Source organism: Lemur catta, chromosome 1, assembly GCF_020740605.2.
Source record: "Lemur catta isolate mLemCat1 chromosome 1, mLemCat1.pri, whole genome shotgun sequence".
Taxonomy (NCBI): Eukaryota; Metazoa; Chordata; class Mammalia; order Primates; family Lemuridae; genus Lemur; species Lemur catta.
This window is the reverse complement of record NC_059128.1, coordinates 95240059-95262004: the sequence shown is the minus strand read 5'-3', so window position 1 is coordinate 95262004 and position 21946 is coordinate 95240059. Positions and strand designations below refer to the sequence as shown.

General features: G+C 37.6%; 1 protein-coding gene and 1 non-coding gene across 3 annotated transcripts; one reads left to right on the top strand and one right to left on the bottom strand.

The window, feature by feature from the left end:
- The first annotated feature begins 210 nt into the window (after positions 1 to 210).
- MTFMT (mitochondrial methionyl-tRNA formyltransferase) lies at positions 211 to 20470 on the top strand. Of its 2 annotated transcripts, XM_045540931.1 has the most exons (9): positions 211 to 479; positions 2609 to 2818; positions 3519 to 3641; positions 5290 to 5392; positions 6583 to 6658; positions 10627 to 10718; positions 17884 to 17962; positions 18806 to 18888; positions 20212 to 20470. In XM_045540931.1, exons 1-9 carry the CDS (start codon positions 259 to 261, stop codon positions 20407 to 20409), a joined length of 1185 nt encoding a protein of 394 aa, XP_045396887.1. In that variant the 5' UTR covers positions 211 to 258; the 3' UTR covers positions 20410 to 20470. The 2 variants fall into 2 exon arrangements, with proteins under 2 accessions (XP_045396887.1, XP_045396889.1); XM_045540933.1 differs by lacking the exon at positions 2609 to 2818 and having other exon boundaries at positions 213 to 479.
- LOC123631259 lies at positions 9041 to 9104 on the bottom strand. Its single transcript, XR_006733103.1, has one exon. It is a non-coding gene; the product is annotated as a U7 small nuclear RNA (small nuclear RNA).
- Positions 20471 to 21946: the final 1476 nt, after the last annotated feature.

Below are 21946 nucleotides of genomic sequence, written 5' to 3'. Positions count from 1 at the left end.
CTACATAAATTGAGGGCTCAAGTTGGGGGATTGCCTAAATAGTGCAAAAAAACCCAACAAAAATCTCGGCAGGCCTGAACCGAAAAATTCGACCTTCGACCCCAGCACAGACAGGCCCCGCCTCCAGTCAGACAGGCCCCGCCCAGTCGCTTGCGGGCCCCGCCTATCAAGTTTCGTCTTGGCTCCGCACGCCTGTGCCTGCGCCCTCATGTCCGCCCCGGCGCGCCTGCGCAAAGCGGGCCGCCGGCCGCCGTGGCCATGAGGGTACTGGTGCGGCGCTGCTGGGGGCCCCGGCTGGTCGGTGGAGCTGTGGACCGAAGGCCGAGCCCCCAGTGGCGACCGCTGGCCGGGCTCGGCGGGTCTGCCGGCGGGAAGGACGGCCGGGACGCCCGAGTCCGCGAGAAGCCGCCCTGGCGGGTGCTCTTCTTCGGCACGGACCACTTCGCCCGCGAGGCGTTGCGGGCGCTGCATGTCGCCAGGTACTGGGGCCGGGGCTTGAGGGGCCCGGCCGCTGAAGGCGCTGGTGCCGCGCCGGTGCCGCCGTCCCCGAGGGATTTGGACTCCTCGCCGCGGAAAGCAGCGGCGCTGGAGCGGTGTGGGCCCAGATCTCTGCGTCTCCGGGCGCCGGGAAGGTGCGCCGCACCCGCGGGTCAGCCTTTGGACGCCCATCCTGTCCAGTCTGCCCCCTCCACTTCCGGCCCGGTTTATCAGTTCTCCAAGCGCCACGGGGCCCCTGCACCAAGCCGGTGCCTGGAGCTTTGCCTACCTGCATCACCTCGGTCCGGTCCCCCAACCTTCTGGTTTTGGGTGTGAGGAAACCAGGGCTCAGAGAGGTTATGCGATTGCCCAAGGTCATCAGCTGAGCTGGCTGGGACTGAAACCGGGTCTGACTTCAAAGTTTGCCTCTTTCTATTCCCTCCTGCAGCCTCCCATCCATCTAATGTGTATCCTCCAATCATTTAGCTCGTTCTTACCAGGCCCATGGCCCTTCTGCACACCCATGTCTCGCTCCTTTGCTCCCCTTGTTCTCCTGGTATACAGTGGGGTCCAGTTTTGGGGAGGCTGAGACAAGGACATAGTCCAAAACCGAACTGTTTTTAGAAGAATAAAGTTATAAATCAGAACTCTTAGGTATACATTTAGTATTTATAAAATTTAACAAATATTTTCTGGGGAAAAAAATTGTTTGAAATCCAGCCTGCCCTGAAAGTCATGGTATGTGGTGGCAATTCCTTATGTACTCCTCTGCCTCTTTTCCCCAACTTAGGTTTTTTATTTCCCGGTTCCGTTTTTTCCTGACCCACTCCCCCCGCCCAACACATTCATTTTTGTCATCTCCATCTTCTCTTCCCTGCAAATATTTCACAGCAGCCCCTCATATATTGAATCTTCCATCAATCCCCCATACCGTATTCCTCCCTCTACACACCCTTCTGTACACACGCCCAGAAGGAAACACCGTTTACTCCGTGTTCCCTTTGCGCACCCTCCATGTGCTAGTGTTTCCCATCTTGCCACATGCGTCTCTCACTGAGTGATCACTCTTCTGGTGATGCTTCACTTAGCAGCTCCATTACTCCTATATTTTCTTTTTACTGCCCTGGTGCATACTCCCTTTCCTTGAAACTCCTCAACATGTGCATGCAATACCTGTTAGTAAATAAATGTACTGCCCCTGGGCACTGGGATACTATGCAGCAGATAAAAAGAATGAGGTAGTGCTACATGTACTGCCATGGAATGATGCCCATGGTATATATTTTTGTTTGTTTTTTTAGAAAGTATTGTTTGAATGACACATGGTTATGGTACAAAATTCTGCAGATTCAGAGGATATGCAGTGAAAAGTCATTTCCTTCCAGCTGTTTCCCAGTTCTTCTGTCCAGAGACAGCCACTGTCTTCAGTTTCTTCTAGAAATGTTAAGTGCATATACAAACATATGCATATTTAACTCCTTTTTAAAAAGGACTCTTACAATAGTACATATATCATTGTTAAGAGGAAAAATCAAAATGCAGAGCAGAATGTGGTAATATCCCAATTGTGTAAAATATCTTTACTTTGTATGTTTCTGTATGCACAGGACATGTCTAGAATGATGCTGTCCAAACAGTAGCCATTAGCTACATGTGGCTCTTTAAATTTAACACATTAACTGCCATGTGAGTCATATTTAACTCAAGCTAGTTTTGAGCCCAAGGCCTCCTGAAGCCTATGTAACTCACATGTGTCCTCACCTTGGGAGCTGCGAGAACTATTTTTCAAGTTGCGTATAACTCACACACCACAGAAAACAATAAAAAATAACAAATTTTTCATTAAATTAGGATTGTTTTATTTTTGAAGTTTTTATTCTATTTTTGTCATAAAATACCATAGTCCCAGGGGAAAAAAATTTTTTTTCTAGTGTGGCAGTCAATGTGTTAAAATAATTAAAATTAAATTAAAAAAAAAACTCAGTCTCTCGATCACACTAGTTTTAATCATTTAGCCCTAAATGCTTCGCAAGTTTAATCATAAAAATACCTTAGTGGTATGTGAAGTAGTTTAGCTTTGAGTTATCACCCTAACAGTGTCACATTTTTTTCTCCAATCTTGTTAACTTAGGGAAAACAAGGAAGAAGAGTTAATCGACAGATTGGAGGTGGTCACAGTGCCTTCCCCTTCCCCAAAAGGACTGCCAGTGAAGCAATATGCTGTGCAGTCTCAGCTCCCCGTGTACGAGTGGCCAGATGTGGGGTCTGGAGAATTTGATGTTGGAGTAGTGGCTTCATTTGGCCGTCTTTTGAGTGAGGCTCTTATTCTTAAATTTCCCTAGTAAGTTTTATTTATAAGGAAATACAATACAGAAACCTTGGTCTTTATCGGTGGACCTGGTATCTTAAATGTAATAATTTGAACTCTATGTTTTTTTTAGTATTTTTAAGAACATTTTATTTGTGGCATGAATTGTCAAAATGTATTTAACTCCTTATCACTCTCTATGAGCTTTCATCCACCCTCATTTAAATATATATTTAAATACTTTACAGATGAGTAAAGTATTTAAATTTCTCATCAGTGGATGATAGGGTATATTGGGAGAAACAGGAAAGGTGACTGGATCATTTGATGGGGATTCAATAGGCTTATTTTAGGTATTCTATATGTAAACTAAATGAGGATAGTTATGTGACAACTATAAATATAATTCAAACTGTTCGTGAGATGCATAATAGGGTTTGAGTGGTTCTCATATAATAATAAATACATTTTGATTAATACTTAAAAACTCCCAGACATCGTGACCTGTTGTAGAACATCTTTGGAACAATGAATAGTTGTTCTGTATCTGTTTTCAATTAATTTCATTGGTTTTTTTATGAATTTACATTTAACTACTTCTTTTTAAGTGACTAGATTTAAGTGTCAAAATTTCTGGGAAAGTTTACTAATGAAAAGTAACATAATAGTTTAGGTAGTAGTAACTAAATGGTAAAGCCCACTGCCATGCTAATTTCTGCATTTTCTAATTCAGTGGCATATTGAATGTCCATCCCAGTTGCCTCCCGAGGTGGCGTGGTCCAGCCCCTATAATCCACACAGTGCTTCACGGAGACCCGGTTACTGGAGTAACAATTATGCAAATTAGACCTAAAAGGTAGAACATATTTTCCTTGCTTCAGATTTTTGTCATTTTAAATGTTGGTATCAATCTGTTTGGGGGGACGGGGAAGACACATGGATGGTGCTCACTAATTGTGACTCCAGAGTGCTTCCTTTGCTTTTATATCCTTTCTGCTTTTTCTGGTTTTTAACATGAATCATATATCTTTTGGTATTTATGCATTGTCTCTTTAAAGTCCTTGTGAAATTTTTAATTTGTTAATTGAAATAAATTATTAACACCTGAATTTCTTTTTTTTTTTTTTTTTTTTTGAGACAGAGTCTCACTTTGTTGCCCGGGCTAGAGTAAGTGCCATGGTGTCAGCCTAGCTCACAGCAACCTCAAACTCCTGGGCTTAAGCAATACTACTGCATCAGCCTCCGGAGTAGCTGGGACTACAGGCATGCGCCACTATGCCTGGCTAATTTTTTTTTCTATATATGTATTTTTAGTTGTCCAGATAATTTATTTCTATTTTTAGTAGAGACGGGGTCTCGCTCAGGCTGGTCTCGAACTCCTGACCTCGAGTGATCCACCCACCTCGGCCTCCTAGAGGGCTAGGATTACAGGCGTGAGCCACCGCGCCCGGCCAACACCTGAATTTCTATAGCAGACATTATGTAAATAAGATATGGATTTTTGTATGTTAGTTGTTTTGAATCTTGGTTCTGCTGGCCTTGGTCAAAAAACTTTTGGAACCTAAAGTAAGAATATATTGTGTATCAATGTGTAATATAATTGTCTTAAACATTTTTTTTTCTATCATACCTACAATCTAGAAACAAGTATTTAAAATTACTTGAGTTTATTAAGCCTCTACCTGTTACCAACTAATTTCCCTATAGAAAAGAATAATTCACAGATGCACAAGAACAACATGGTATCTGGGATTTGCTTTAACTTACTTCAGAAAAAAAGAGAGGGAGTAGATGAAACAAGAGTAGAAAAACTTTGATAATTCTAAAATCTGGGTGACATGTATACAATGATTCATTAGCTATTCACTCTGTTTTTGTGAATGTTTGTAATTTTCCATAATAAACATTTTATTAAAGCTCATAGGTTAGAAATAGAATTAACAGAAGGACAAAGTTAAAAGTTTTAAATAAAGCGTATTTCTAATGAAAGGCTATTGCTAGTGTTTATAGAGCTTGATATAAAATGTTAAGACTTGTGGGAATGGAAATATACTTGCATTTATTTATAATTACCAATGATGATAATCCAGGCAAAACTCTTATCCTTTGAGGAAGGAAATATAGAAAGAAAGAATTGTGAATTTCCTAATCGTGCTTCCTTGGAAAATAAATTCTTTGCCTTATGCTTTTGACATGCCAGTAGAGATTTTTCATACTATTTATTACTAATGTTATAATTATTTGTTATTGCAGTGAGATTCCTGATATGCAATTGTGTGTGTGTGTGCATATATATATATATATATTTTTTTTTTTTAAGAGACAGAGTCTCGCTATGTTGACTGGGCTGGCCTCCTCTCCCATCTTTCAAACTGACATATCTCCCTTGCTTATGGCTAACAGACAAATTAGTACCAGCAATAAATTATCTTTTTGGTATGTAGACAAACATTGATCTTAAAAAATAGTAATCATATTACTGTTTGCTTTTGATTTTTTGCTAGATTTGATGTAGGCCCAATTCTCAAACAAGAAACCATTCCTGTGGCACCCAAGAGCACCTCAAAGGAATTAGAAGCAGTGTTGTCAAGACTGGGTGCTAACATGGTACACTTCTCCAATATCGTACTGCTTTTGATTGATTTAGTGGGTTTCCTAAGTAATTATGATGAAAAGAACAATTTTATGACATGTAATTTTAAGCTTTTGTAAAAAAAAAAAAGTGGTTTCTATCTCTGGCTTCCTAAAAATGAGGCTGGCATTTCTGATCTCATATAGATCTTTGAGGATTTACACAGAATAGGTACTTAATAAAATCTTTCAAATGAAACAGATGATCTTATATGGTCCACTACATTTCATAGTGAGAACTTTAGACTATTCTTCCCAATTTCACTCTCCTCACTCTCATATATATATCTTGCACCCCTGTCAGACTGAACTAATAGCAACTTCCTAAGTGACTCTTAGCTTTTCTCCCACTTCTATACCTGAGTTCCCGTCATTTCCATCCATTAATATAGGCACTGGGATTTTGCTGAGCACCTACCTATAGATGATCTTTCCTCCCTGTGGCTTTGTATAGCTCATTGAATCTGCATGGAGGAGGAGTTAGGTAAATGTTTAGTGACTAAATTCATGTTTTTCATATGAAGCTAGTCAATTTTATACAGGGGAAATTTTTTCCCAACTATATTGATAGTATTTTCTATTTTAGGCACTCACCTCTGAAATGATCTCATAATAGTGGCTGCCAGCATTGGCTTGTGTGCCAGACTCTTCTAGATACCCCATGGATTTTTTTTTTTAACCTTCCCACCAAACCTTTGAGGTAGTTGTAGCTGTCAGTCATTACACAGATGATGACAACATTGAAGGCCACAGACAAATAACTTCCACAATGAGACAGCTAGCAGGTAGTGGAACTGGGATTTGAACTCAGAGCATGTAACTCCAGAGTACGTTCTCCTTCTGTGAGGCTCCACTGCTTTCCTTCCTGGGAAGTGAGAGTGGATAGCTGAGCACAGGCTGTACTGATACTAAAAGCTCGCACAGCCGGGCAAAGCCCAGCATTCTCTGGAAGTGAATCAAAGACCCATACTCTGCAGAGAGCGGCATCTCTACTGAGAGTCCACCGAGTGGACACACATCCTCACAACTTAAGCCAGTTTGCTACCTTACCCTGCTGCACACCTCTTCTAAAGTTTTAGGTCGTTTCATGATACTGAATTATAATACGTTTCTGCTTTTGTTCTTCTGTTCCTCCTGAATATATCACTCTCTTTTTTTTTCTGCAGCTCATTTCAGTTTTGAAAAATTTGCCTGAAAGTCTGAACAATGGAAGGAAGCAGCCAACGGAGGGGGCGACATATGGTGAGTGAAGCTTGCAGAGCCTCTCACAACTTCCAGAAGGTTTTGTTTGTTATGACGGCATCTGAGTACTCTGACTTCTTCACTGTACTTTTCCCTTAATTTTAACTAAAGATTGAGTGTCCGTTGTGTGTTCTTTTCCAAAGAATGTTTGGTAAGCTCTCGTTCCCCCTCTTAGCATGTAGCCTTATAAAGGATTGGACATTTTTTCTCCGACTTCTTATTTTGAAAGTATTAAATAGATAAATTGAAAGACTAGTATAATGAACATCGGTTTACCCCGAAGTCAACAATTACTAATGTTTGGCCGTATTTTCTTTCTATGTGTTTATTTAGTATATATATTTTAAATTTTACATACTCATTTGGAAGAATGAATCATGACCTTTCATCTCTAAGTACTTTAGCATGCATTTACTAAGAAAAATGAACAATTCCTTAATAGCATCCAATATCCAGTCCGTATTTAAATATTCCTAATTGTCTAAAAATATATATTTTATAGCTGTTGTATTTTTCAAACTAGAATTCAGTTGCAATTAGTTATTATATCTCTTTAGTCTAAAGGAATTCCTCTGCTATTTTTCCTTTCTATGTCGTTGACTTTTTGAAGAGACCAGGCCAGTTACCTGATTTGTTTGTTTCCTTTCAGTGTGTTTAACATGTTTTCTATCCCTTATATTTCCTATAAATTAGAAGTTCTAAAGATTTGACTAGATTCAGGCTAAAAGTTTTTAGGAAGAGTATTTCATAGATGATACTGTGTTTCAGTGACATTTGTTACCATTTGGTTTTTTTGTTTGTTTGTTTGTTTGTTTGTTTGTTGAGACAGAGTCTCACTCTGTTGCCCAGGCTAGAGTGCCGTGGAGTCAGCCTAGCTCACAGCAACCTCAGACTCCTGGGCTCAAGCGATCCTCCTGCCTCAGCTCCCGAGTAGCTGGGACTACAGGCATGTGCCACCATGCCCGGCTAATTTTTTTATGTATATATTTTTAGTTGTCCAGCTAATTTCTTTGTATTTCTTTTAGTAGAGATGGGGTCTCGCTCTTGCTCAGGCTGGTCTCAAACTCCTGACCTCGAGCGATCCACCCGCCTCGGCCTCCCAGAGTGCTAGGATTACAGGTGTGAGCCACCTCGCCTGGCCTCCATTTGTTTTTAATTTTAGGGATTCTTTTTATTTTTTTATGATTTAATTTTATTTTTTGAATATGTAAAACGTATACCTGACTCAAAAATTAAAGCCATTTAAAAGGATATACTCAGACAAGTCTTACTTTTGTCCCCCTCCAATTTGTAGGTCTCACTTCAGTTAGCCAGGCAATTAGCAGGTAATCTGTGAGGTAGTACTTTGGCACTGTGCAAATATCCTGTTCCCTAACAACCTTTCACATAATGGTTTTGGCACAAATTGATATTCCTTGCCTGAATGAATTATTTCATTAGAGATTATAAAATGGTGATTTTTCAATTCCTTTTGCATTTAATAGTTAGTATTGTTCTGGAAAGAAGAGTTTTTCCTCGTTAATTGGGGATGAATTTTAGTTCATCCTAAAATTGGGATAAAGGCTTAATTCTTTAATTGTCAGTTTTTAGAGTAAGGACTTGGTACCATAATCCCCTTCAATTATGGTGGCAAATAAATTCTTTTTAATATCATTTGGCTCATAGATTTTCATTTATTGTATTTTACAGTATATTATAGTCCTAATACTTTGTGCTGCTCAAATGTCCCAAGTTTGGCCAGTGGGAACCCCGTAAAGTTGGGGATTCCTGCATCCTTTTGACACTCCCCACGCCCTGCTGGTTTTGAGTGCTTCCTTGCTTTCTACCACAGTATGTGCCAGGCTCACCTTATAAATTCTCTGGACTGTGTTGGAATCAGCCATTTCTTCAGGGAGCCCTTGTTCCTTTTAGTGGGGTTGATATTTAGAGACCATCTAGTACAACAGTGTGTCCCAAAATAGGCTGTTAATGGGCAAAACTAGAAATTACATTTTTAAAAATATACTCAAGTTCATATTGTTTATGATTCAAATTTAACATTAGGGGGTTTCTTTATATTTTCTCATACTACCTATCTTTTTAATATTAACCTATTTATTTATTATCATAAAATAGTTTCAATATTATTATACTGCTAATAGTAGAACTATCAAGTAAGATTTAAGATTTCTTTGCAGTTTTTTTTCTCTTTAAGATATATCCTACTAAAGGTATATAGTCAGATTACTATGTTCAGAATTTACTGGAGATAATTTTTTTTCATGTAGTTTTGTTACTTAGTTTGATATATAGTCGAGTTTATTTATTTCAGTTTGTTCTTGATCTTAGGGATTGCTATATTTTCCGTTAAGATTAAATTTTATTTTATTTTTTTCAGGGTGGGGGGGTGTCTTCCAGTGTTGACCAGAAAACCTGCTAGATAAATTCTAAAAGAGCTATAACATTTAAATTTTATTTTTTTAATACATAAAATATTTACATGGTTTAAAAGTTAAAATAATTTTAAAGATATACTCAGAGAAGTCCTTCTGCTATCCCTAGCTCCTCCAATCTTATATTCCTCTCTCTATAGCTATTTTTATTAGCTTCTGATTTAGCCTTCCAGTTATTTTGCCAAAATAAGCAAACACGCACATATTGTTATTTTTCCTTTTTTCTTTCACAAAAGGTGGCATAAAATATACACTCTTCTACACTGTTCTTTTTTCACTTAGCAGTATATCTTGGAGACCACTTCCTATTAGTGAGAAGAGATTTTCCTCTTTCTTTTTTATGCTGGCCTAGTTCCCACTGTGTGGATATATCATAATTTATTCAACAGATCCCTTATTGATGGGTATTTGGGTTGTTTCCATTGTTTTGCTATTTCAAATAATACTGCTATGAATAACTTTAAGCACATGTTACTTCCTAATATAACACATAAGAAATTGTATCTTGGAATAGTTTTTTGTGGTGTTTTTTTTTTTTTGAGACAGAGTCTCACTCTGTTGCCCGGTCTAGAGTGCCTCGGCATCAGCCTAGCTCACAGCAACCTCAAACTCCTGGGCTCAAGCAATCCTCTTGCCTAAGCCTCCCGAGTAGCTGGGACTACAGGCATGCGCCACCGTGCCCGGCTAATTTTTTCTATGTATTTTTAGTTGTCCAGCTATTTTCTTTCTATTTTTTAGTAGAGATGGGGTCTCGCTCTTGCTCAGGCTGGTCTCAAACTCCTGACCTCGAGCGATCCTCCCGCCTTGGCCTCCCAGAGTGCTAGGATTACAGATGTGAGCCACAGCGCTGGGGCCTTTTGCCCATTTTTTAATCAGTTCTTTTTCTTCTCAGATTTTAGAAGTACTTTATATAATAGAGAAATTAGTCCTCTATGATATAAATTGCAAATTCTTTCAGTTTGTAATTTGTTTTTTGATTTAACTTACAACGTATAAAAAATGTTTATTTTTGGCCAGGTACAGTGGCTCATGCCTGTAATCCCAGCACTTTGGGAGGCTGAAGTGGGAGGATTGCTTGAGGCCAGGAGTTCAAGACTAACCTGGGTAACATAGAGAGACTCTAGTGGTGAGCACCTATGGTCCCAGCTACTCCAGAGGCTGAGGCAGGAGGATCAGTTGAGCCCAGGAGTTTGAGACTGCAGTGAGCTATGATTGTACCATTGTACTCCAACCAGGAAACAGAGCAAAACCTTGTCTCTAAAAAAAAAGAAAGAAAAAGAAAAGTTTATTTTTATGTAGTGTCTCATTTATCCATCTTTAATTGCTTCTGGACTTTGAGTCATAGTTAGAAAGGCATTTTCTACTCCCAGGTTATAAAGAAGTTCACCCATGTTTTCTTTTAGTATTTTTGAACATGTAGAAAAGTTGAGAGACTATCATAATGAATTCTTTTGTATCTGTTATTCAGCATTAATAATTATCAATTCATGGACATTGAACTTGACATTCATTTTTGTTCTTGGCTTTATCTTGTAGCCCCTAAGATTTCTGCTGGTACCAGCTGTATAAAATGGGAGGAACAAACTTCAGAGCAAATATTCAGACTTTATCGTGCCATTGGAGATATAGTAAGTTGGGAAGTTAGGTTGCAGTTTTACCTAATTGGTATTTTTGTGTGTAATTTGCTTTCTGAATATTTTTATTTAGGAATGGATCTCATAAACTAAACCTAGGAAACCTGAAATTTATTTTAAACTTTAAGTTTTTATAGAGGCCTCAGAATTCACAAAGCACTTTCAAATATATGTATTTTGTAGTTTCCCATAACCAAGTTTTATTATTTCATAGGTGAGGGGAATGAAAATGAGATGGCTAACTGAGGGGTGCCCAGTCACTAAATAATGAACCTAAATCTTCTAACTCCTAATCCAGTGCTTTTTTCCAGTGTATCTTTCTGTCTCTGGTCAAATTTTTATAATCAAATTCTTAAATCATTGATTTCTACATATGGTGTACAAAATGAAGTCGTAATATAATAGCTTATTAAAATATTTGAGTTAAATTCTCAGTTCCTTGACAAATTTGTGGGGTTTTTTTCCTTCATTTTGATAGCCACTTGTGTTATTTAAACTCTAGGCCTACCAAATGTGTAGTTTTTAATGGACCACCTCTGTTATTAACGATGAGTAAAATGGGGAACTACCCCTGGATATCCGTAGCATGCCATTTTAAAGCTGAAGAGAGGCTCAAAGTAGATACTCAGTGAATTATTATTGAGTGTTCATCAAGGTCATATGGTTGGTTAATGAGAGAGTCAGGTTTTGAATGAAATCTATCTAACTTCAAATCCTATACTTTTTCTGCTACAGCAGAATGGCATCTGGGAACATAGACTTTAGAACCAGACAGAGCTGGATTCCGTCTTGTTTCTGCTACCTCCTAACTTTGTAGATTTGGGAAAGTTATTTCACCTCTGAGCTTTAGTTTGTTCATCAGAAGATTAGGGCTGATATATATAAAGCTTTTTTATTTTACAGCATCTGGCACAGAGTAGGTACTTATTAAATGACAGCTGCTATTATTCATTCATTCATTCAACAAAATATTTATTGAAGGCCTGTTATGTGTCAAGCAGTGTGCTAGGTGCTAGAGATACAGGTGATATGAAAGGACAAACAACAAATAAGCAAATAAATAAGAAAAATATCAAACAGTGTGATAAGTTCCATGATGAAAATTAAAATAGGATCATGTGATAGAATAACTAGAGGTTACTTTAGGTTGGGTGGATGGGGAAGGCCTCTCTGAACTGACATTTAAATTGAGGTCTGAAAGACAGTAAGGAACCAGCTATGCCAAGATCAAAGAAAGACCATTTCAGGCAGAGGGAACAGCTAGTACAAAACCCAAGGTGGACTAATCAGACAAAGAATCACAAGAAAAGAAAACTACATGGCCGGGCGTGGTGGCTCATGCCTGTAATCCTAGCCCTCTGGGAGGCCGAGGCGGGTGGATTGCTCAAGGTCAGGAGTTTGAGACCAGCCTGAGCAAGAGCGAGACCCTGTCTCTACCAAAAATAGAAATTATACGGCCAACTAAAAATCTATATAGAAAAAATTAGTCGGGCATGGTGACGCATGCCTGTAGTCCCAGTTACTCGGGAGGCTGAGGCAGTAGGATCACTTAGGCTGAGGAGTCTGAGGTTGCTGTGAGCTAGGCTGACGCCACGGTACTCATTCTAGCCTGGGCAACAAAGCGAGACTCTGTCTCAAAAAAAAAAAAGAAAAAGAAAAGAAAACTACAGATTAGTATCCCCTATAAATACAGATGTAAAAATCCTCAACAGAATTAGCAAACTGAATTTAACAATATATAAAAATGGATTATATACCATGACCAGGTAGGATTTATCCCAGGAATGCAGGGTTGGTTCAACATATGAAAATCATTCAATGTAATATACATATTAATAGAATAAAGAACAAAAGCCGCATCATTGTCTCAATAGATGAAGAAAAGGCATTCTATAAATTTCAACACATTAAGAAAGCCTCAATAAACTAGAAATAGAAGGACACTTCCTCATCCTGATAAAGGGTATCTATGAAAAACCTACAGCTAACATCATACTTAATGAAAGACTGAAAGCTTTCCCCCTAAGATCAGGAACAAGACAAAGATGTCTGCTCTCATGACTTCTATTTAACTTTGTTCTGCCTAGGTAATTAGGCAAGAAAAAAGAAACAAAAGACAACCAGATTAGAAAGGAAGAAGTAAAACCATCTCTATCTGCAGATGACATGATCTTATATAAAGAATTCCAAAAAAAACTATTAGAGCTAATAAACAGTAAAAGAATACCCAAATAAATGGAAAGACCTCTGTTTGTGTTCATTGATTAGATGAACTTAATATTGTTAAGATGTCCCTACTCCCCAAATTGATCTACAGATTCAAACAGTTCATATAAAAATCCCAGTTGGCTTTGCAGAAATTGACAGGCTGCCTCTAAAATTCATATGGAATTGCAAGGGGCCCAGAAAAGCCAAAACAATCTTGAAAAATAGCAAAATTAGAGGACTCACACATTCCAATTTCAAAACTTAGTTCAAAGCTACAGTAATCAAAATAGTGTGGTACTGGCTGTAGTGCAGTGCAGTATAATTAAGAGTCTAGAAATAAACCCATGCATTTATGATCAGTTCTTTGACAAGAGTGTCAAGACAATTCAATGGAGAAAGAATAGTCTTTTCAATAAATGGTGCTGGGATAACTGATGTCCACAATCAAAAGAATGAATTTGGACCCTTACCTTACATCATATACAAAAATTAACTCAAAATGGATCAAAGACTAAGAGCTAAAATTATAAAACTCTTAGAAGAAAACATAGGTGTAAGTATTCATGACATCAAATTAGGCAGTGGTTTCTTAGGTATGATGCCATAAAGCATAAGCAACCAAACTAAAAGTGGAGAAATTGGACTTCATCAAAATTAAAAACTGTGGTGCTTCAAAGGACATTATCAAGAAAGCAAAAAAGACAGCTAAAAGAATGGGAGAAAACATTTGCAAATCATATCTCTGATAAGGGTATAGTACCCAGAATATATAAAGAACTTTGACATCTCTATGGTAAAAAGACAAATAGCCCAATAGGAAAATAGTCAAAGAATATGAGTAGATATTTCTCCTAAGAATATCTGTAAGTGGCCAATAAGCACATGAAAAGATGGTTAACTTCATTAGTATTTTGGGATATGCAAATCAGAACCATAATGAGATACCACTTCATATTTGCTAGGATGGGTATAATTAAAAAAGACAATAGTGTTAACAAGGATGTGGAGAAATTTGGAACCCTCATATGTTGCTGATAGGAATGTACAATGGTGCAACCACTGTGGAAAACAGTTTGGCAGCTCCTCAAAAAGTTAAACACAGAGTTACCATATGCCCCAGGATTTCTACTTCTAGGTTTATACTCAAGAGAATTGAAAAACATGTCCACACAAAAATTTGTACCCACATGTTCATAGCAGCATTATTCAGAACAGCCAAAAAGTAGAATGACCCAAATGTCCATCAACTGATAATGGATAAATAAAATGTGATATATCCATACAATGGGATATTATTCAGCCATAATCATAATCACGTACAACATGGATGAATCTTACAAACACTATGCTAAATCAAAGAAGGCAATCACAAAAGGCTTCATATTATATAATTCCATTTATGTGAAATGTCCAGACAGGCAAATCCATAGGCTGGGGAGAGAAAGTAACGGGGACTTTCTGGTAACGGGTGTAGAATTTTTTGCAGGAGGAGGGTGATGAAAATGTTCTAAATTAGGTGAGAAAAAAATTAGCGGTATTGGTTGAACAACTCTGTGAGTCTACTAAGAACCACTGAATTGTACACTGTAAAGGGGTGAATTTTATGGTATGTGAATTGTATCTCAATAAAACAGTCAAAAATAAAAGACCCAAGGTGGAAAAGAGCTGGACGTGTCTGAGGGACAGAAATGAGGCTGCTATGGCTGGAGCAAAGCCAGCAAGGTGGAGAGTAGCATAAGATGAGGTCAGAGGCAAGATTGAATAGGATTGATGTGTAGTGGGAAGTCACTGGAGGGCTTGAGCAGGAAGTAATGGGATTAGGTATATATGTTCTTAAAAGGTCACTCTGGCTAATGCTGGAGAATGCACTGGAGGTCAGTCAAGAAGCTGGAACTGTAGCCCAGGTGACAGATGATGGCAATTTGGGCAATGATGATAACAAATTGGAAAGAAGTGGACATCCACGTGGGGCGTGGTAGCACAAGCTTGTAGTCCCAGCTACTCAGGAGGCTGAGGTGGAGGATCACTTGAGTTCAGGAATTCAAGGCTAGCCTAGGCAACATGGCAAGATTCTGTCTCTAAAAAACAAAAAGAAGTGAACATCCAGGCTGTACTTTGGAAGTAGAGTCAATCGGATTTGCTGAGGAAAGAGAAATTAGGATCATTCATAGGTTTTTGGCTTGAGCAACTGGGTGAATAGTGGTACCATTTAATTGAAATGAGGATATCTAGGGAGGAACAAATTTGGGGAGAGAAATAAATAGTTCTGTTTTGGCCATGTTAAGTTTGAGATACTTAGAAGACATCCATATGGAGATACCAAGTAGACAAATTCCTGAGATGCAGTTTAGGCCAGGAGCTTGAAATCTCTTAGCATCTCTGACTTCCTGCATAATGATCCTTACCTTCTGCAATTCAGACCTTTCCTCTGTGGAGAAAAGCATTGTACTATAGAAGACCAAGCACTTATCATAGAGCCAGAAGGTGAGGTTTGATTCCTAGCGCTGCCCTTTACTGACCCAAAGCAAGGCCCTTATCTTCTCTGAGCTTCTGCTTTTTTACCTCTAAAATGGGGTTAATGACCATGTATACAACTGTCAAGATCAAATGAAATAAACTATATGAATCTAAATCTATGCAAACATATGATTTTGACAGTAATGATGGTTAACACTGAAATGATTATATTCTTACCATCCCTTTCCTTTCTGTAATGTTCTGATGACAGGTGAGCTTTCCTCAAGAGCAAGAATTGTATATTTGAATGTGTACCCAGCACGTTTATTACTCAGTAGATCTGAATCTTTTTTACTCAGTAGCATGTTTCAAAAATATTTTGAGTTCTTTGAAAGGAAAAAGTGACACACATGAAAATTGTTGTATAACTTGTGACAGCAGGTGAAAGAAAAATGAGCCTGCAAGATATAGAAGAGGATATTGTCCCCAAATACGACATATATAAGGTTATGAGTACTTATGAACTTTTTCTTCAAATTTATTTAATTCTTTGATTTAATGTTTAAATTATTACCACAACCTAACTCTTCTGAAAGTTAAGTGTCCTCTTTAAAGGATGTCATAAAAAGAGCACTGAGCTGAGAATCAGAAAACAGAATCTGACCCTGGCTCTGCCACTAACTAGCTGCATCCAGCCTTGGGAAAATAGCTACATTTTTCTGAGCCTCACTTTCTCCATCTATGAAATGGAAGAATGAGCTATAGTTTGAAAATAAATGTCTTTAATTCATAAAATTGATAGAACTTATTTCCTGGTGTGTGTTAATTTTTATTAACCTATTTAAATCAAGTTCTAGGATCTTAAGTATATTGGAAATGTGTTATGTGATAGAAATAGCATTTCACATTGGGGGGCAGGGGAGATGGATTATCCTGTAAATACCACTGGGACAACTGGCTAACCACTGGAGGGGGGACCCCTCAAGTCTTACCTTTTAAAATCAAAATAACTGCTGTACAACAATGCATATATAGTTAACAATACTGTACACTTGAAATTTGCTAATAGGGTAGATTTTGTGTTATGTGTTTTTTACCACAATAAAATCTAGATGGATCAAGGATTTAAATGTAAAAAATGAAACCACAAGGACTGGAAAAAAGTACATTTGAATGATTTTACAGTATTTAATAATCTTCAAGTATGAGGTAGGCCTTTTTAAGTATGACATAAACCACTGAAGTCACGAGAAAAAAGACTGATAAATATTAACTCTATAAAAATTAAATACTTACACATGAAAAAAAATGACTGTCCCCAAGATTAAAAGTCAACAAAGTGGGGAGAATATTCATAACACAAGAGTTAAAAGGCTGATTTCCTAAATAGAGAAAATATTTTTACAAATTAATAAGATGAACATCCTAGTTTTTAAAAATATGGGCAAAGTGCAGAAATAGGCAGGTGACAGAGAAATAAATAAAAAGTACAAGTAAATACATGGAAAACTCCTCAACATGGCAATAGGCGGGGGGCAGTGGCACACGCCTGTAATCCTAGCACTCTGAAAGGCCAAAGTGGGAGGATCGCTTGAGTTCAGGAGTTCGAGACCAGCCTGAGCAAGAGTGAGACCCCATCTCTACTAAAAATAGAAAGAAATTAGTCGGGCGTAGTGGCGAGTGCCCGCAATCCCAGCTACTCAGGAGGCTGAGGCAGGAAGATCACTTGAGCCCAGGAGTTTGAGGTTGCTGTGAGGTAGGATGACGCCACAGCACGCTAGCCTGGACAACAGAGTGAGACTCTGTCTCAAAAACAAAACAAAACAAAAAACAGCAATAAATTACCATTTTTTTTCACTAATCAAGGCAGCTTAATAATAAAATGATGCTTTTTATCCCAGGCATTCCACTTAAAAAAAACCCAAAACTATTTTCCAGAAATATGTAAGTGCTCAAAAGTTTATCTACAAAGCTGTTTATTACCATATTTTATAATGATATAATAGCAAGAAATTGAAAATAACTAGAATATCCACCAAAAAGTATTAGAAAATTACATTTTCGATACTGTACAGCAGATAGAGTGAAGTAGGTGTGTACTGCTGAAAAGTTGTCCCTGGCTTATGGTGAAGTAACAAAACTTCCTTGTAAAACAGTATGTTCTAGATTTTTATAATCATGTTTGTAGAAAAAATACAGGGAAATACACATAAAACTATTGACAGTGGTTACCTCTGGGGATAGGAATGCAAAATACCATCACTTTCTAAAATTTTTTTAACACAAATGCTGTAATGTTTAAGATCTTATAAATCCTGGAAAGACTGACATAGAGGGTGACATTTATGTTCTGTTCCATAAAATTTAGTGACTTGAGTTCCCAATTCCTCTAATTAGGAGAAAAGTCAGACTAGATTAACACAAAATAGTAGTTGAAAAGGGTTTAGGGGTTGGGCTCATTCCTTTATCATACCTTCTTTAATGTTATTTGCAGATTCCATTGCAGACGCTCTGGATGGAGAATACCATTAAACTTCTGGATTTGGTAGAAGTTAACAGCCCGGTCCTTGCTGGTACTAACTTTTGAATAGCTGACTTGGAAGATGTTTTCACTATAGTCTATTTGAAAATGTATCTGTTTTACCATAGGTCACATTTACTAAAAATAAGGATTCTTTGAGATTGTTTCAGTTCAATGATAATTCTTTACTTTCACTTATTGTCTTACTCTTTGCAATGTCCATCCACATGTATTTTCTCATTTAATCATTATAAGACCCTGGGAAGTAGGCAGAGCAGTGTTCCTATCCCATTTTAAGCTCTGTGATTTCCTACTTTAAGATTTTCAGGGAGTATAAAATGACTTGGTTAATTTTATTCTGGTGAAAATCATGATGGAAATATCTGGGCAGCTCAGTGAAAATCTAGGCCAGCTTATATAGCATTTCATGCCACAGTCCATTCTAAGGCTCATCAGTGCCCTCTTGATATGGTAGATAGAAGGAATGTGAGCCCCAGAGGGAGCTGACCTAGTCTAGAGGTAGTTGGAGTTTCCTTGGAACCTAGAAATTAGGACTTGTTTGGGCAGGGATGAAAGGGCTGCTTAAATCCTAAGCATCCTGTGTATCTCTCCACTGGTTAGTAGTTATTTTCCCAAAAGAATAACACAAAACTTCTAGATTCAGCATTTCAGGTGATCACTGGGAGACTAGGTGAAGGAATTGTAGCTTCTTATGTGTGTGGAAAGCTTTCCTTTGGGCTGGTGATGTACACAGAGCACTATGGCTTCCTCATAAGTTTTGGATTACAAAGTCAGGGCATCAGCAAAATGTGTCCCTTTTTTTGGTTTTTGAGAAGTACCATGAAGTTGCATAATTTATTTCTCTCTCGCATCTTTTTTTTTTTACATTCTTCAGATCCAATGTTAACAGGACAGGCTGTTATTCCAGGATCAATAATATACCATAAGCAGTCACAAATCCTGCTGGTTTATTGCAAGGTACATTTTCCTTTAGTTTCAAATTATCATACTTGTTTTATTTACTAAGTTTATAGTTTGTAAATTTATTGTTTGTAGTTCACTTTATTTAACTTCCTGTCCATTAGATTGGGCCAATAGGCAGTTTAATTTTTTGAAGAAATAGTGTAATCTTTAGCATAATTTTTTTAAAGTGATGAAGTTTTTCCAAGTCATTATTATTAATCGGTGAAAGAAGATTCAGTAACTTCAGTGCTTTCTTAAAAGAAAACTTATATATTTTCAGTAACCTAATTCAATTAACAAGCTCCTGTGCTTGGTAACAAAAAAAATAGTCATATTGAAGTATCTGGCTGAACTAGTGCAGGGCATCTATCCTACTTTCTTTCACTGCTCAACAGTAATTAAGAGATTTCTGAACTATTTAAAATGACTTTGGAACTAGTATTGTTTTATAAGAGCATGGTGTGTTCCGAGAAGTGTTCCACATTCCTTCCATTTCCTGGGTATTTTCTGTCATGTGGTGTTTAGGTCAGATGCTTCATGCTCAAGAAGCATTATTTAAAATGTGTGATAGATTGATCTGACCTACACAGACTGTAGATACACAATTTTCCTCCATCAACCTTTCTTCATCTCTCGCCAATTTATTCTGGAACAGTGTTGGGTCCATAGGTCTTACCGTCCTTATCTGGGTCTGTATATATATGGATTACATGTCTGCAGCGTGCTCTCAGAAAGAAGCTGGGTTTGTCAGAATATGTAAATTTAAGTCTTACCAGTTGTGTTAGCTCAGACAAGTCACCCATCCTCTCTGGGTATCAGTTTCCTCTTCTGAAAGGAGGATGATAGCTGGGTGCAGTGTTGCCCACCTGTATTCCTCTCAGCAGGCTGAGGCAGGGAGAAGCCCAGGAGTTCAAGTCCCGCCTGGGCAACATCTCAAGACCTCATCTCAAAACTAAACTAAACTAAACTGGGCATGATATTGGATCCACCTGCCTTTTAGATTTGTTATGTTTTGATGACCAGTCACAGTAAGATATATGGACATACTCTGAAAACTGTAAAGCACCACGCAAATATAACATGTCTTTTTACTCTGCTCCCTTTATGTTTAAATAGGATTATGCAGGTCTGTACATTTGTTACCTCTCCTTGGTAATAAACTTTTGGAGTCAGGGAATTGTATATGTTACTTAGTACAATGCTGTTTACAGCTAGGCATTTAATGAAGGTTTATTGGTTTATTTATTTGTTTCCATGTAAAATTTTATAAACTAAAATTTACTTAGTTTTTCAGTTTTGCCATCACTTCTTATTCCCTGTTTATCTTTTGCTCTTAAGGATGGCTGGATTGGTGTTCGATCAGTGATGCTTAAGAAAACACTAACAGCTACTGATTTCTACAATGGATATTTGCATCCCTGGTACCAAAAAAATTGCCAAGCTCAACCAAGCCAATGCAGATTTCAGACTCTCAGACTTCCATCAAAAAAGAAGCAGGAAAAAGAAATTGTTGCTATGCAACAGTGCATTAAGTAGTTAGGAAGAAGATGGACCTATTACATATTGGTAATTTATTAAAAGCCTTATTTACAAGGAATTATCTGGACTTTCAAAGAAGATGACATTGTTGGAGGAAGAGAAGATTATTGTCTGAAAGATGGATTGCCTCACTTTCTGTTTTTTGTGTAACAGTGGTTAAAAACAGCTTTTTCTACTTGAATAACAAAAGAAGTTTAAAAAATAAAATTTGTATTTATAACACCAAACTAAAGGAGATTATATCTTTGCCTAAGAGCAAGGATAACTAACTGGTATGTATGTGTGTGTGTATATATATATATATATATATATATATATATATATATATATATATGTACTGAAAAGAGGTTTTTTTTAAAAAAATGGTACAGAAATTGAATTTTTAAAATCACGTGCCCCTATTGACTGTTATCTTAGGAGTATTTGATCTGCTTTTCTGAGTTTCAATAAGAAATCAGCTTTGTAAATTTCTCTACCAGCTATCTGTACTATAAATTCACATTTTACATCTAAGTTTTCTTGAAGAAGGAATATGCTAACATTTTTCAACTTATTTGTTCAGTAAAGGTTATTGAGCATCTGGTCTGTACAAACTCATCTTCTCTGTCTCCAGAAGAGTCAAGCACTTCCGGAGGAGAAGGAGGTGCAGTAGCCAGCTGTCAAATTTTTATTTGAGAATCTTGACATATTGGCTTTTCCTGCCTTGATTCTATCCATTAAAATCTTTCTTCATTCATTCATCTATTCATTCAACATTTATTGAGTGATCATATAATTGGTAATCTAAATTAGGACACTTCTGAGAGTAAAAGAAAGCACTTAACAATAATTATTTAGGACAACAGGCATAAATCAGGACTCTCCAGGCAAACTAAGTTGTATGAATATGGTATTTATTGAGCACTTGCTGTGTAACCAGCTTTTATGCTGGTTGCTAGAGATTCAGAGATTAAATAATATTTGGCAACTTCAATCAACTGGGGAGACAAACATGTAAGCAAATATAATGCAGTTATAAATGCCATAATGGGAGGATAATGGAAGCATTAAGTGTCCCTCAGGGGTGACAATGGAGGCTTCCCAGAGGAGGGAAACTGAATCTGAGGTTCCAAAGGATGACTTCACTGTGTAACCCAAGGCCTGGGAGGACATTCTAGCATGTGCGGAGGCACAGAGGCCTAAAAGAACACTACTTTACAGGGCGTTTTGGTAACGTGGTTCTTTAGCTGCAAGCGTGATTGCTCTTTTATTATTCTTTAAACCATAAATTTGTTATGCATACTCTTGTACATATGAGCTAGTTTTATTACATATATATTACACATATAGCTGTCTGGGGAGAAGCTAACAATAGACAACATCAAATAATTTTTTTTAGGGTCTTGCTCTGTCACCCAGGCTGGAGTACAGTGGCACTATCATTGCTCACTTCAGCCTCAAACTCCTGGGCTCAATCGATCCTCCTGCCTCAGCCTCCCAAGTAGGTAGGACTACAGGCACATGCCACCATGCCTGGCTATTTTTTAAGAATTTT